Source organism: Labrus mixtus, chromosome 4, assembly GCF_963584025.1.
Source record: "Labrus mixtus chromosome 4, fLabMix1.1, whole genome shotgun sequence".
Lineage (NCBI taxonomy): Eukaryota > Metazoa > Chordata > Actinopteri > Labriformes > Labridae > Labrus > Labrus mixtus.
The window spans coordinates 28,593,182-28,610,615 of NC_083615.1; the positions used below are offsets into that span (position 1 = coordinate 28,593,182).

Consider the following 17,434-nt stretch of genomic DNA (forward strand, 5'->3'; position numbering starts at 1 on the left):
CCGTCCACCGTGAACTGTAAAAAATGGATTAGCTTCATTTGTAAGGCAATTTCCTCCGAACGAGGGGCAAGAAATGAAATACACCATCTCCACGCACACATACAGCTCCCATCCTCAGAAAAAAAAGGATTGTCTGAATTACTGGATTTCTTTTTTTGTGAGGCATGATTTTCCGCAGCAGTCACTCTCTAATCAATTTTAATCAGGTGTTTTGCAGCTTTTTTTAGAAAGTATTGAACCTGAGACGTGTCGGAGAACGGAGCTGCTGGGTGTTGAACTTGGCTGTGAATCCATTATGTGCCGGGCAGGAAATGTGACAAAACTGCTATCTGATCGCATACCAACGGAGAGCGGTCTAAGTACACACGGTTTGATTGTGGAATTTGTGAGTGATCAGAATTCTTGCTGCTATGTTTGCCTACAAAGAAAGCTCTAACGCAGATATCCAATTTCACTGCTGTTTGATCACTGTAATAATAGAATCAAACACTGCCTTTGTCATGATGAGCTTTTTTTTTCTACAATAACATTTTCAGACTCCACTCCTTTGAACAGTAATTTTCATTTTAGCTCCATTTAACACATGAAAACGGGGACTTGATTAGAGCTTTACCATTTTAAAACAATTAAACTATCCGGAGAGATATGAGAGCAGCGCGGTGCTCTGAAGTCTCTGCTGAGGAGGTTTTTTGTCATTTCATTTAACGCGTCTTGATGTGTGTTCATATATCAGATTTCAGTTCTGGGACTTCTTTTCTGTGGTAACTTATACCTGACTGATGACTTTGATAAAAGTCATTACTGTTCTCTACATTACAACTTCAGGAACCCTTGTAATTATTAAATGCTGTGGGAGATTTAAACCAAAACTGCACTCCTGGGGAGAGGCGAGTCAAAAGTAGCCCTGGCTGACAGCAGCCACCAGCAGGTGTGCAATTTATCATTGTTGTTGCCATGGCGACTCATACAGCCATATGCGTCAACCTCAACGGTGACATGGCGAGGCAGTCACTCTTCTATACGTGCGCCCTCCACCCACATCATGCAGACAGAAAGGGAGGGTCTTTTATTGTCTTTAATATCTTCAGTGACTCTCACGCTGTCTGTGAAGGGCATCCTTTAAACAACTGTCCTTTTTATGCTTCTTTACTCCCCCCCCCTCCTTCCCGTCTCCACAACTGAACACCATCAATCTAGCCATTTACTTTAACTTTATTTCTCACTCCATTAGTTTCTAGGACACCGAGCGGCACCGGGTGTTGGAGGGGGAGAGATAGAGAGAGTGTGGGAAAAAAATGAAAAGAAAGTTTGGCTCCTTGGAGAGATAAAATGTAATTTCACAGTCAACTTGCTGTGATATATTATTTCACAACAATGGGACGTGGGCTGATATGAGCCCTGCTTGGCACCTGTACAGAACAGTTAGAACATCAACGATGGCTCTCTGGAGAGGATAGAGCTGTGTGTGTGTGTGTGTGTGTAAGGCCTGAATGGAGGTAAAACGAGGGTCCAGCGCAATGGATCAAAGTGAGCATCAACTCTAAAATAGGTTGCCATAATAGGCAGAAAATTTCAGTTTTGTGTTTAGTTATTTAGTATGCAATAACATTTCCAGTCAGTGATTTCATGCCTTTGTGTATTTGAGCTGTAGAGGGAGTTAACAATTTAACAGCAGGTGTTTATAAAGCCAACAAGATAAAAACCAATCCTCTCCTATTGTCCAACATGTTTGCAAGTGAGTCTGTTCGTCCTAATGAAAGAATCTCAGCATCCTTTATTCTCATCGCTCCTGCTCCACCATTACACACACTGTTATCCAGGAACATGGCACAGCATTGATAGATGCCTCGTGCTTCATTAGCCACAGTCTCTCAGCCTGCAGAGCACTAACACATTATCAACCTGCTTCAACCAGAGGCCTAATGATGCAGAGAGTCTAACCACTGCACGGCAATACAGGAAGAGGGAGGAGACATGCTGCGTGATAAATGCTCTCATTTCAATTAAAAAAATATTATCATCTGACGTCCTTCAGCTCCCCAAGCTGTTCTGCCTATTTAACCAAACATGTACACTCAAAATAAATTACACAGATTACGTTTCTAAATGTTTGAATCAAAGTGCAGTCGAACAGAACAGAGGTGGTGTTGAGGGGCGGATCCTTGTCTCACAGTTTGCTGTTCTTCTGAAACTGGCTCACCAGTCCCAGCACCTGCTCTGAAGTTGTGATGACTTTGTTGTGCAGGTAGAGGGCGCTGTTTTTAGAGGTCTCGTTCAGGAAGTAACGATAATTAACCATGATGCCGCAGGAGTTCGCCACCCCCCTGGGGCTCGTATCAGCGCGCCAGTTGAGTCTCCACATAGTGGCGCCGTTTTGCAGGTGAAAGTTGGCGACCGGGTTGAGAGCGTAACCCCGCCTCTTCTCCCCGTAGAGGTACCAGGCGCAGAGACGCATCAGGGCGGGCTCCAGGATGCGCGACAGCCGCTCAGAGTGCATCCACTCGCTGGTGCCGATCAGCTTGCGGAGGGCCTCGATGGCCGGCGTTCCCGGCGCCGAGTCGGTGGCCTGCTCCACCTCCTTCCACTCGTGCTCAGAGAGGAGGTCGGAGCCCCGGCTCTCCTTCTTGTACTGGCTCAGCAGACCCTGGAGCCACAAGGAGAAGCCCGGGATCGGAGACAGGCTGGAGAACTGGCCCATTTGGGGGAACTCACTCTGAAAGACATCAGGAAAAAGAGTAGTTTAGCTCCTAACTCAAGTCAGGGCGTCACAAAGATGAAACTGTTAAATATTCTAAAGATGTTTAAGGGTTTACTTTTATCTGTGCTATAATGTTTCTTTATTTTGCCAGTTAAACTAAATGGATGATTATGATGGCACAGCAGCATCGTTTCAGACACACTGCAGTTTGACATTTGATTGGATTTGGGATCATTTTATATCGAGTCTGAAATGAAGATGAACCTGAAGCCACTAAAAGTGAGGATTATGTTTTCATAAAAAAAAAAAAAAAAAAAAAGGAAAAGAGAAAAGAAAAGTCACAGTCAGATAATCCAGAGGCAGAGATGGAGCCTCTTATAATAATGCTAGCTGAGGGAGCGCTGATAGCCTAGCGGGTATGTTGCTCGCCCCATGTACAGAAGCTTTACTCCACGTTGTTGTGTCCGGGTCCTGCCTCAGTCCTCTGCTGCATCCTTCACTCTCTCCTCCCAACATGTTCTGCCTCTCTTTAGCTGTCCTATACGATAATGGCAAAAAGGCCCCAAAATGTTTAAAAAATGTTGGCTGAGAGAGAGGCCGTGGTCTTTACAGAATAATTGTGGTTTGGGGAATTTGTTTAGCACAACCTTGTTAAGATTCAAAAAAGTTCTGGCATCTTAAAATTACCAAGAAGACAGCAAGAAAATGTTTTTTTCATGGGTTGAGTATGATTAATGGTTGCTTGGAGTTTAGTACTGCTATTTGAAATTGTATCTTAAATTTAAGAATGTAGAAGGGTCTTCAAAAAAGGTACCATTTATATATAGGCCTATGAGGAGACGGCTAAACACAGAATTACCTCAAGTGGCTTGATGAGAGACAGAAGAAAACAAACCCAAAACAGAATAAAGAAAAGGGATAGGAAGTGGAACACACTGTGAAGGTATAAAGAAAACAGACGATGCAAAGGGCTCCAGCTTCGCAGCAGCACACTCAACAGCAGTTTTAAAACATAAAACTGAATTTTCAGTTCACCGACAGTGAAGATGTTTCAAATAACCTCCACTGCTTCACAATGCTGTGTCACTGATGGAGACGGATGATCCTCACTCTCCTCCAGCCCTCTTTGCTTACTCTCTCGCCTTTAAAACCCAACCTCTCCTTTGCTTCTCCTCCAAGGCTCGACTCGACCACCCATACACACACAAAACACCCGCCCACCATCCCATGCGTTCTCTGCCAACACTCTGCTCTCGCCAAAATCCCCCGCTTCCATCTCTGCCCATCTTCTTGCCCTGCCTTCTGGCCAGTGAAAGGCTCCTGATGAAAGTGGAAGTGTCAGGCAGCTCCTGTAGAGACCCAGAGCTGCCTGTCAGCTACTGTAGAGACCCAGAGCTGCCTGTCAGCTCCACAACATTGTTTCTCTTACCTCCTCTTTGATTTTAATCCCCTTAGAGCCTTCACATGTACCACTAGTTAAAACTCTGTCAACTGTATCCACATCTGGCCATTATCAACATGACCTCTTCTTTTAACTACTAAAGCTCCCCATGTCAACAAAGGTACACTCAATAAAGACGGCTGAATTAAGAACAGAGGCGGGAAGGGTGAACAAGTATGAAGAAAAAAGGTTGGAGAAAAAAAATGGAGCCATGCCAGAACTGTGCTCCAGGGTCCAATCTACAAAGACAAGCAGGACCTCCTCCCTTCACCTTAAATCACGAGTGTGACCTTTTCTTTTCCACTCTATCATCTATCCATCATCATAGTGGTCCCTCTGTGGGCCGCCTGCCTGCTCCTCTTCACCTTTACGTGAGGTAATGCCCTGTCAGACGGTCTGGGCTGCTGCATAACACCACTGAGCCGAGGTTTTCTGAGGCCCTAATGGTGCGGGCCTGCGCTTACTCTGCCGGGGTCAGGGGTTCAAATCCTGTTAGGCTCTTAAAAGATAATTGTGCTCATGGTGAATTCATTTCCAAACAGTACCTAAAAGTGCTTTACAAAGTTTAAATGAACAAGTTGGGTTAAGACAAAAAAAAACAAAAAAAACTTCATCTGTTTGTAATTGAAAGTATTACATTAAAGGAATGTTTAATCTCTGTTAAAATGCAATGACTGTATAAAACCTGGACATAGTCTTGATGACATCATCCATTGGTTTCTAAAGTGGAGTTCTGAAGCCCAACGATGGCACTCATCATAATAAAAAATACTGACTCTAACTTTTTATCAATCTAGAAAGAGAGGAAGAGGTGGAGCTAAATAAGAGGCGGGACTAAAGACTCCTGACAAACTGCTACGACATGCCCTCCTGTCAGCCACCTCAGACACGCCCCAAAGTACACAAATGTAAATAAAATCAAAACAGGTGACAAATCGAAAATCTCAACCCCTGAACAGTTTAACATTTATACAAATGAGCTATTGAGCTAATCAGACATATTTTGAATTTCACGTTAATTTCTGCTTTTTTGAATGGGTGTGTATGTGACTTCAGGTGCTTCTGCAGTCAGCCTCAAGTGGACACTCGATGAACTGCAGGAATTTGCACTTCTGCATTTGCTTAATTTTTTACCACCGGATGTTGCAGCTTGGGAGCAATTTGCTTTTGGAGCTAGCCTCAAGTGGACACTTGAGGAACTGCAGTTTTTTTGTACCAGGCTGTAAACTTGTTTATGGAGATTGTAATATGGGACACCTCATAAGGATTGACGTGCTTTTGGAGCTAGCCTCAAGTGGACACTCGAGGACTATTCTGCATAGTTCCTTTTGCCTATTCTTTTCCTTTTTATCACTTGCCACTTGGTAAAATGTAGCTCTGGTTTGCTCATGTGCTCTTGAACCACCATCGTATCCATGCTTTCAAAAGATAAGCAATGGGATTGTTACTGGTTGCCTTGGCTAAAAGGACATTTCGTTTGCCAGCTTTAATTGCTGCAACACGTGTTGGTTTGCTGTTTGTCTGGCAAACCCAGGGGTGAGGGGCAAAACGGCCATGTGGGGGTGCCGCCTACTTCTCTGGTCAAAACTACATACTGACATACTGGCTGCTGCATTGTTGTCAGAGAAGCCAGCACTTCAACATAACATGTTTCCTTAATGTCTGATCATATAGTAAAGTTCATTATATCATTTAATGCAGTAGATATCTTACATATTGGACCTTTAATTACACAAATATACACTAATGTCTCAAACCCATGAAATGGTTATGGTTTATTTAAGTAGTTCAATGTGTAGAAAAGTGAATATTACAACCTCTTCTTCTGTTGTGCAGTTAGTTGTCACTTTTTCCCCCAATATCACTGATTTCTTACAGCTCTGACTAAGAAGTAGCACATCTACTTTCTTTGAGCATATTTGCATAAAGAGAAAGAAGAGAGAAGATGCTGACGTGCAAAGGTGGTACAGACGACATAATGAAGACATTATTCCCCACCTGTAAGTCTCCTACACCGCAGTGCAATATAACCCACGTCTTTATATGAAAGCACAAAATGCTAAACAATACCCGCTTCACTGAACTGAATGTTGACATTAATAAAAATACCAATACATGAAAAGTTTGCAGCATTGAAAACAGTCCTGTTGTATGAATAAGTAGAGTGGAGGCAGCTTAGGGCACTGAAATCTGATTTTAGGATACACTACAAAGAGCTTTTTTCCCATCTGTTGGGTAAAGTGCTTTTGATTTTCTATTCAATGTTCCAATCATTTAACAAGTGCTTCCTGGAGTGGCCCGACATGGAGGGCTCTTCTGCGCTTATTGAGAGGGATGGATGAGATTTCATTACTGCCTGTCTAGTGACTGCTGCTCTGTTTATGTGTGCATGCAAGCAGCAAGTGCTAAAACAAGTGGGTAATTTATGATTCAGCGCTGGCACTTAAATAAAAATGAGAACTTTTGGGAAGCAATCAAACAAAAAAAAAAAACTAAAAAAATCTAACACATCACAGCTATATTCCCCGCTGGAAATGATGCTGTGCCAGCTGGGCCTCACCTGAAGGCTACCGCAGGCTTTAATTGAATCCAGCATGTGAGATGCACAGAGTGACACGCGCCGCTTCAGCTTCAGGGGAGGAGACAAACAACACTTTGAACAGCTACAGCATGGAGGAGGAGGAGGAGGAGATGATGAGCTCTGCAGGAGTTCACAGCTGTATCTGTACATGTGTCATAAGCGCCGTCATGATAAGGTGGTATTATCTGGTTAGAAGGAGACGGCACTTCTCAAAGTCTTCACTGATAAGGTGCTTGATAGTTATTGTACTGAGTTTACCTCAGCTGAACCCCGGCCTAGTAAAGGGTCAAATTTAATCTAAGTCGTTCTTCTATTTCAATGCACAAAGTGAAAATGTCTTCATTAAACGAGGTAACATTAAAGAAGAGTTTTAACCACATCAAACTTTCACGACTTAAATCGAAAAGTTTTTTTTTTGCACAATCCACAAGGCTCAAATGTTCTATAAATAGCAATATGATTTTTTTATCCATGGATCCTCGTCTTCACTGATTAGGTTGAACTAATTTATTCAGAAACATAATTGGAGATATTCTTATCTGATTAGCTTTTAGCTGGATTATTAGTTTTTGTATCGACTAAAAATCAGGGATTTGATTGGCATCAGAAAAAAAAACAGATAAAAGAAGCAAACAAGATCATCACACCAAGGAGCGCCCGTTAAAAGGATTTAATGACGTTAAGAGACGTTTCGAGCCAGCATGCATTTCCTCAGACTTGAAGTTTTAAGTGTGTGAATCTTGTTTCCTTCTTTTGTAGTTTAGTTTTCATCATTTAACTGGAATTCATAGTTCCATTTTGCATGAAACAGAGAGAAAGAAGCCTAGAGAAGCTACGCAGCTGAATCATTTAAATGACAAAAAAGCCTAATGTTTCCCTCCAACTTTTCCCAGACTTTTTCCTGCCGGCCCCCTAGTAAAAAAATATCTACTTGAAGATGGGCTGAGACAAGCGGGTGTGAATTTAAGTAAATATGGATGATTTATATCACATGACCAGTGAGTGATGGGTATTCTAGTAGGGGGCGTGTCTGTCAGTAAAAAGACTTCCTTAAAGTCTGCTCTCCTGTGTCCTCGCTCATCGCTCCTCAAATCCCCCTGCTCTCTCCTCGATTCTCTCTACTCGTTTCGGTTATAAGAGCTTTGGTATGCTCCTTAACATGGCGGGCCTGGAACTATTTCCTGTTTGGCCGAGGAGCGAGGAGACAGCATTTAAGAGAACTTAGATGGAGAGCATCATTTTATGTATGTATGAATCCGTTTCTTTACTTTATAAATATATAAATGCACTATAGTGTATATTCTGCATCGCACCACCTCTCACCTGTAGTTCCCGCACCACCCTCTTGATGAGGTAGTTTCCCAGCTCCACCCCTTGTAGGCCCGCCTGCGTGGAGGAGATGGAGTAGAAGATTGCTGCGTTTATCTTGTTCACATCCTCCTCGGAGTCGAGAGTGGCAAACTCACGGACGATACTCTTAAGAGAAAAAAAAGAAAAAATTTTTGTCAAGTACAAAAAAAAAAAACTTCTGTTTTCCTCTCCCTGATAAAACCAGATTCTAGGCTACAGAGCTGCAGCTGCAGGAGTGTCTAACATCTATTTCAGAGCTGTGAAAATGTTGCTCTATTTCACATGATGGAATAAAATTTCAGTGTTGTCAAAAGCACCTTTTTCCTCTCTGTAAACAATAAAGAAGGTCAACACAGTAAAGGTTGCTCCCAGAGGGCTGTGTAGTTTAAAAGGTCTCTGTATTGTTTTTCTCACAATCCATTTGTCAGCCAAGAGGAGGAATAAAACAGTCACTCCTGGGAGTTCAACTATCCACACAGGTGTAGTTAAGAGAGACAAAGCATTACAAAAGCCTGCAGCTAGTGCTTCTCACCTGAATGTTATCAGATATGTCTTCGGTGAGCGCCACGTGTAGAACAACCAGCGGCTCCCCTGGCATGGCCGCATGGGTGAAGGCATAACAGCGGCGGTACGGCCCCACTCTGCGCTTCAGGTCAGTCCAGTTCCTTACAGGGTGCACGGCCTCGTAGCTGGAAGAGGGCCGATAGTTAGACTTCTGTTCGACAGTTTGCTACCATCACGCCCCTGAATAAGGCTACCGGTTCTGTTTAAATCAAACTTTAGTGTCACTATCCCACCTGGACACGCCCCCTCTGTTGAACTGAGTGGGAAAAAACAGGCTGAAACATGGCTGTCTTCAGTCGGAGAAACGACGAAAATGGAAATAAAACAGACCAAAAAAGGACATCTGGACTCAACAGAGATCACTACAATTTACTATAAGTACTCAGCAAATGACAGCATGCATCGAACCGTGACAAAGACTAATACGAATACTATTACACCCCTACTATGTACATAAAATAAAGTTTAAAATCATGAAAAAAGAAGCTCTTCTCTTGGATGCTGTGGGTGAATCTGAATCTCTTGAATGTGTCAAATTCTGGCATCCAGAGAAGATGCAACTTGCAGAAGGAAGGCATAGCTCGCTCGCACAACTGCAGACTGAAATGCTGCATCTTGTACTAACTTGCATCTAGTGAGAAAACCAAAGATGATAAAGCGTACATCGCTTTTATATCGTTGTAGCAATAGGGGGCGGGATTATTCTAAGGAACAGTATATCATCTAGCCACACATTTGGCCCCACCCCGGAGAAACTGAACCTAAAAATTATGAAAAAAGTTCTCACAGTCTAAATCCATCATTCAGTCAAACATAGTCCTCAGTCTTTTCTCATGTTTACAGCCACTTTGTCTTCACTTATAGTAAAGTGTGTCTAGAGACCAATGTCTGATTGTGCTTTACACAGACTTCAACTTAATTTAGACAAACCCAAAATGTTCACTCTAACTGCCAATTTCCACATAATTTGTGCGCCCCTTTCTGGAGCGTTAGTGCAGCCATGCTCAGCTGTTCACACATCACAGAACTACAAGATCACGCAGCAATGCAGAGAAGAACGTGCAAACAACATGTTGTTTTGTCTTTCTGCGGTTGCTTTGTTGTTCTTTTGGTGACTGTTTTGATGTAATGTTGATAAAGTGATGGGAAATTCGATCGGGAGTCCTTATATTCTGTTTTATTTTGAAATTGACCACAACTGCCACTCTTGTCTTGTTTTCTTGTCTGACTTCCTGTTCGGGTTGTTCTATTCTATCCAGCTTGACGTGTGCTTGAAGTGGGTTTCGTACAAAGTGACTTGAAATGGAGCAGAGCGTAGAAGCGCAGATGGCACGAGCTGTGGAAACAGGATAAATGACTAGAGTGGCAGTGAACAGCGGCGTAGTGCGCGGCGCTGATGGGCCGTGGCGCGCAAAGGAGTATGTGGAAGTTGCCAGCAAAACAGGTGACCAGGGCAATCTGTAGGAGATGTCCATCTGCCTGTTTAAAGTTGTTATACTATTAGATCGACTTTGAACGTACTACTTTAAGATGGAAAGTTTCATATTGTTGCTTTCAGCTGATTATCGTTTGTAGCTAAGGTTTAAGCAGATAGATTAACCTCTTTTTTTTCATTTTTGGTTTTGGAAAGACTAAATAAAAACTCTAGAAATGCAGAGAATCGCTCCTTCCTTATAGTCAGTGAGCTTGTGGCAGGTACAGAAATCCAAAGCTTGACATGTCTGCTGTGATTATTTTCAACTGGTAAGGCTTGACTTGAACTTCTCTGATGAAAGGCAGGTTAAACAAACAGCATATTTTCATTATGTGATGTGTCTTTTGTTTGTAAGGTAAAAGCATGGACAATGACATGCACATCCTTACTGGCTGATCTTCTGCAGGATCTCACAGGGGGACTGCCAGGTGATTCTCTCCAGGCGGAGCAGACCCACAGAAAACCACTCAGACAGCAAACTCTTCAGCGTGCCATTCAGGTCCTAACATAGAGAAGGGTGCGGGTTGAGAATTAACATCCACATCAAGCTGGTCATAGTAAATTCAACATGTTCTACACCTTGAATCTGAAGAAGACGCAGTGCATGGAAACGTTAGTCCTTTGCACCTTTATTAAATGTGCCTTCAGGGATTTGTGTGCTCCAGTATTTTCTTTGGTTCCTGTCTTGAAGAAGGTAGCCACTGAAACATATATTTGGGTAACCTGAGTGTCTACTGACCCACAAAATGTGAAATAAACCCATCCAGTCCTTTGTTTGTGGTCTGCAAAAGTCTTACAACACAGAGAAAAATGCTATGTTTCAAATGTGTTCTCCTTGTGATGTCACAGTGGGATTCTGGTAAAAAAAAATCCCCTCCCTCTCCACCCATGGACTCCACCCCCAGCCTAGAACAAAACTTTTGCGCAGGTCCGCCATTTTTATTCTCTCTACAGAGGAGTGATGTCTACTGGGAAAACTCAGCGGGGGGCTCATTACATTTAAAGAGACACACACACCAAAACGGAGCGTTCTGAGAGAGCTGGTTTATACAGGGTCACAAACCTCCTCTGGTGATTGATTCATGTTACATTTTGACCAAAGCACAGCACAGATGTTTCATTTAGACCACAGGGGACTGTTTGAAAAGGTGGAGAAGGGGGAGAATATAATGGTATATAATAATATACCATCCCTGAGCAGCTCAGGCATGAAATAAAGGCAGAATGTAGACTTTGTATTTCATAGAAGTATTGGGCATAATGTATGAATAAAATAAATCAACTTGAATAAATAAGAAAACGAGGGTCATGAGGGATATACTTTAATTATAGCTATAAATCGTTTATCTTTTATATAGAATAACAACATAAAGGAGTCTTTAGAAACTGCCGCTCTGTTAAATACTAGATAAACACGGCGTCTTCACAACCTCATGGCCCCTTTAATTGAGAGAACTCAGAGGCTCCAACTTATTGAGTGACAGCAGACCTGCTTAAGTTTTTTTCTGTAGGCAATCAATGATTCCATACCAGCGTCTGGCACACCGCGAGGAGGTTGTGCGCTCCCCTGGGTGTCTGTATGCTGTTTGAATGTTTTCACATTATGAGTAGTGATTTGTTTGAGCTTGCAATGGGTGTGGAGGAGGCACCTCAATAAACAACTTGCCATTTCAAAGCAGGCCTCTCCTCCTGCAAAGGTCAGACTTCATTTAAAGCAAATCTCTTGCAAACACACAAACAAACACACACGGCGCATGCACACAAAGGCAGTCAAACACATAAATACAGCTCTTATTGGCTGTTCCATAGGATGACTTCACTACAGGCTTACTTTATTGCCAGCTTGTCAGTCATTATAGAGACAGTCTGGGTGTAAAAGACACTGAAAACCAAAAACTTTTGAATTTCTCTCCCACGCATATGCGATACGCCCTCCATTATGCAGCTTTATGGGCGAGAGGTTTCACACTGGAATAATATACAGACTGACAAGCAAATCAAAAGTAACTCTGCAGAAAGAAAAGTTCTGCAAAACTTCCTTAAACCATTCAAGCTGCCTGGGGAGAATTAATCTGCAATGGCTGATAATCCTAGCCGGGCATTTCTGTGGAAAACGCAGCACATCAACAACCCCCCACCCCCACCCCCCTCGGAGTGTACAGCGGCTGTGGTAGCAAATTCTCAGCCACACAAAAGGAAGGCCAAACTGAGATGTGTTTTCTATTGACCTAGCTGAAAATAAAACCTTTTGAAGCGGAGGGGGCCTTGTATTTGAAAAAACCCAGGTCAGGAGAGGCCGAGAGAAGGAGGCCTGGAAAAAGGATAAAATCCTGAACTCCATCAGAAAGAAAATAAGCAACACTTCTCGGCTCTGGAGCTGTATCAATGCAGCGCGGCGCCAATATAGTGTGCCGATTCTTTCGCTGCTACCTTGAGCTGTTGAGCAGTTATAATGCCATTATACAGAGCAATGGAGACTGCAGTGCCTGGAAAGAACACTCTGTCTATCCAACGACCACACACTGCCAAAGTGTACAGAGGTCAAACTCGTGGTGTGCCAATACCTCTTCTCCAGTAGGCTGCATGCCACTTGTCAGCCTGGCGGTCTGTGTGTGTGTGTGTGTGTGTGTGTGTGTGTGTGTGTGTGTGTGTGTGTGTGTGTGTGTGTGTGTGTGTGTGTGGTGGGGTGGGGAGAAATAGCCTTGTGCACACTCTGTGAAATCCCAGACAGCCAACTCAAATTATTTCATTACATAATTCACCTACTCAGTTTGTGGACGTGCAAACAGGAAGGAAAAGGCTTGGGGGTAGGAGGAGCAACATCAAAAATCAATTACTCAACCGAGAGAGACTAATCTAACGGAGAATTCAGAGGGATGCTTCCTGCAAGACCAGCAATAATTGCAGCATCCAACTTTCATTACTTCAGTAATTATAGAAAATGTATCTTTTCTCTCTCTCTCTCTCTGTGTTTCCTCACGATGTCAATTGTGTACATTTTTTTGATTGCGAGTACTCCCCTCCTCTGCTTCGTATTTTTGTGACCTTTCCACATTTTCAGCACAAAGGATTCTGGCAATAATAACAAGAAAAGACATGAACCCACAAGACCAAGGTGGTCAGCAGTCAGTGCGTTGAGAACTCTGTTGGTAGCTCAGACCTTTCTAAGCCACAAAAAGTCTCAGTGGGCCCTGGTTATTGGGATTAAATTCCTCTGAAGCACTTCTCAGCTGGAATAAAATAGATTTGGAGGTGGAGGGAAGAGGTTAGAAATCCTCCGGGGGCAATGCAGTTGAGAGTTTTTTGGGAATCAAGTTAAGCGATAGCCCTCAACAGCTTTATAATAGTGCAAGGGAAAATTCAACCGTATTCTTAGGACGACAAAAAACATTTTCACACTCTGTAATGATAAGAGTATCTAAAAACATGGTCAGCTGCATGCATGCAATAGCCCGAAATGAAAAAGCAATTAAGTAAAAGTTCAGTGCAGCTTTTTATGGCCCCTTAAAGGGTTTTGTCTCATTGATTTTGTGATCTCAGCAAAACAAATGTCCACTTCATCTCATGTGTTTGGGTAAAAAAAAGAACAGAAGCATAATTGGCATCAGATTCGGCCACTTTATCAATAAATGTGTGTTTACCAATCCAAAAATACAGAACCAAAGCAAAGAGAAATGTGAGTGCTTTTATGAATTATGTCTACATGGTCTGTTCCATCTGGTCTGAACGTCGTCATGGAGACGATTCGAGGACACTTCTTACAGTTCAGTCTGAACGTCTTTAGAGTGAGACTGTGCGGGCTGAGAATGTTTGAAGTGCCCAAACATATTTCTTGATCTGTGATGTTGATCGGCACCGTCAGTCCGATACATAAATTACTTCAATATCGGACCCGACATTAGATCGGATCTGTCCCATCTCTAGTTGATATCAGTCGTTTACCTGTTATCATAAGGAAACCAGCACTGCTACCTCGAGATAACGACATAAATAAGCCAAGATCTCGAGAAAACAACTGGAAATGACTCATTATGATGGGGAAACTGATTAAATGGATGGATGGATGTCTGCTTAGGGCTTCTGTACTTGTACTGGATTTCTCTATTGTCTCTCTACTGGAAGCAGGCTTTGACTCCACAAGCTGAACCGATGGACAAGTCAAAGGCAACTTGATCAACTGGAAAACCAATAACAACCATTAACGTTCAATTCATTAATGAAACTTTTGTATATGACAGTATCCTTAATACTCATCTTGAATATTTTGTTGGTCTTGGTCTCTAGAAATCAGGGTCAGGATTTTTGCTTCACTTTCTGAATTATTACAAACCCAACAATTAATTAAGCAATTAAAAAATCGTTTGATATTTGGTTCTTCAGCAGCGAAACAGTTTCAGATAGAAATAAAGATCTGGAAAGTGCATCAGTCTAAGAGAAGGAGCCAAGTTCTCGAACAAACTAAGTGCATCAAATTAACTTGACACTAAGCGTGCCCGCTGACAAAACCTGCACTCTTATTTCAAGGTGAACATTGAACCTCCTACACTGCAGTGCTGAACATTGTCATTTATTTGACTGAACATGAATAACTAGACTATAAGAGGTGCAAGACAGACTGGAAGGGGTACATTTACAGAAAAGGAAACTTCCAGAACTGTTCCATTAGTGGAGCGAGAAGAAGAGAAATAATGCCAGGTGTGATGGAAACGTTTTTCCAATGCTTACTTTTCCTTAAGTTTTACTTTCAACTTTTCTTTAAAATTGTCAATCTAAAATGCATTGAATGCCTGATTTATATTCTGCTCTTTTTCACTTCCTCATGTTCAGATTGAACGTTGTTACAGCACGGCCTTTAAACATAAGAGCTTTTCTACAACAAGGGAGAAAGCTGTGAAAGACACTGCAGTTCACCTTACCACCAAAAGAAAAGAAAATAAGCCTGGAGTAATCATGTGCAAAAGAAGCGGCTCAATTATAAGGAGAGAGCTTAATAACGTATCACAGTTAGGGAGGGGAGGGGGTGTAAACTGGGGCAAAGGTATCAGCCATTTAAGCAGTGATGAAATGTGAACCATGTGAGAGGGGGGCTTAGTAAAGGGTGCAGTTTAGTGTGGGCTGCTGGTGTATTAGAAGCCTTCAGGTGACTAATGTTAAAATACAACCATCAGAATTTATATTTATCAGGGTTACGCTATCATGCAACGGCCCCAAATGCATTTACGCGAATTGCACTGTTTGTCTCATGCGAGCACCCGTAAAAAAAATGTAAACAAACGTTTTTTTTACCCTGATGTGTGCGCTCTCGCTAGCTTTGGAGGCGATTATTTCGAGTATATCGGCTCTGAGATCCACCAGAAACTTCACTCCGCCCTCGACCCTGCTTATATGATTAAGCAGTTGTTTATAGCGGGGAGTCAAACTGTAGCGCAGTCTGTCTTCAACTTGTAAAATGGTCGCCAAGTCTCGCAGCTGGGTGTCCAGGAGCTTCAAAGCGAGCTCGGAGACGCTCTTATGGTCTACTCCAAAGTCCTGTGAAAGCTTCGTCAGGACACTGAGTTTGTCTTCTTTGACGAGGCTGCTGTAGAAGTGCATGAACTCCAAACTGTTTGATTCAGGGGGAGGGGGGGACTTGTCTCTCGTCTCGTATGTGGGTAAAGGTGCAACGACCCTCGCTAGGATCTCCTCCATGCCCGTGACTCTGACACCAATTGGGGTCGAGTACCAGCGCAGACCGCTGACGTCCAAAGCCCGCTGAGTAGCTTTAGGGAGAGTCCGGTGTCGCAAGCACCTCACACTGCTGCGAAAAGCCCAAATAACAGGGTGGGATAACATCGCCAGGAGGTAGCTCAGCTGTCTGGTTCGGGACCCGTGACTAGTGGACACACACGGAAAGGAAGCGTTTCCGGGTTTCTTAAAGAGACAGTACCGTTTTTAAACTTTGACCGGAGGATCAGCCGACATAAAAACAGGCCTATGGAAAATCTTCATGCAGTGTAGCATGTTGCAAATTTGAATTCATGGGATAAAAAAAAAAGCCTATTTTATGCCGTAAGAAACTAAACACAAGATTTCCTATTGGCAGGCAACTCGTAATGACATTGTTTAAACAACACTTTTATTTGAAGATGAGACAGACATTTTAAAAGTCGTTTTAGGAAATAGAGTCAAAGAGGCTCTTTCAATATAGCCTACTGCATGCCTTTAAGTCATGTAATGAACTCAGAACTCTGGAGAGATATTTGTCATTTTGGTAAAGAATATGGCTCATGTCATTTTGGTAAAGGCTATCACTCTCAAAGTCAAAGGTTGCTGACTCTATAAAAGGGTTGTGTTCCCAGGAAAATATTTTCAGAATCACAAACAAACTTTAAGGCAATCAAACAAACCAATCCTGTGTTGTATGGAGGTTTGTTTAAAAATTATATTTTGTCATTTTTATGCTTACAGTTAAATGGATATTTCACCCATTTGCATTAATCTTTGTATCATTAGAAACCTGGTAGTATTTTTGAATGGTCGTGCATCCCGTCCTCATTTTCCCCTGAGATGGGAAATCTTTGTATTTCTGAGTCTGAAAAGGAGCTTCCAGTGACGCAAAATGACGATTTTTGTGTCACTGGAAGCTGTTGCGGTTAGCGGGGTGAAACTACAACGTTAGTTCCTCATATTTTCGACCACTGAAGCTACAGACCAATCACAGATCAGTGGGTGGGACCTCACTACCAGAATCAAAACTTAACGTCCGCCATATTGCTTGGAAGCAATGCTAACAGGCTCTATGGAGAAAGCTGATAATGGAGAAAAAATATACATATAGCGGCGAGACGGCTGCTGCGACAGGCCGGTCTTGTGTTTTGGCTGCTTCGGCCGCTGCCCGCCGGGGCTGCCGCTGTCCGCAGCAGCCAAGAAACAAAATCGGCCTGTCGGCAGCAACCGTCTCGGGGCTATATTGCTATATTGCTGGCCGCCTGCCTGTCCGCGGCGGTGAGGACGAGGAGCCTGCGCCGGCTCGAGCTGGGGTGGACTGGTAGTGTCTGTGCTCTCACTGTTTCCCTATGGACACAGACATAGAGTCTGTTTTCTGCCAGGAATTTACAAGATGCTAATTCCTTCTGGAATAAATCTCGGAATCAGTTGTGTAAATGGCCTTATGTGTTGAAGTAAACATGGCCTGCGGTGCTGTGCATTCTGGGATTTGGTGTCTTTCATCCACATGAGCCAAAAAGACACTTTCTGCCTTTTCTCGCCCAAGAAGACACCAACTTCAAAATGTATTTCACATTTCTACATATATGACCCAATGTCAATACAGATTCATGTTTCAAC

General features: G+C 42.8%; 1 protein-coding gene across 1 annotated transcript; it reads right to left on the reverse strand.

The window, feature by feature from the left end:
- Positions 1-1,619: 1,619 nt before the first annotated feature.
- On the reverse strand, positions 1,620-16,023 carry mlycd (malonyl-CoA decarboxylase). The gene is made up of 5 exons (XM_061036750.1): positions 15,395-16,023; positions 10,498-10,610; positions 8,603-8,759; positions 8,044-8,196; positions 1,620-2,713 (listed from the first exon to the last, which is right to left on the reverse strand). Exons 1-5 carry the CDS (start codon positions 15,938-15,940, stop codon positions 2,168-2,170), a joined length of 1,515 nt encoding a protein of 504 aa, XP_060892733.1. The 5' UTR covers positions 15,941-16,023; the 3' UTR covers positions 1,620-2,167.
- Positions 16,024-17,434: the final 1,411 nt, after the last annotated feature.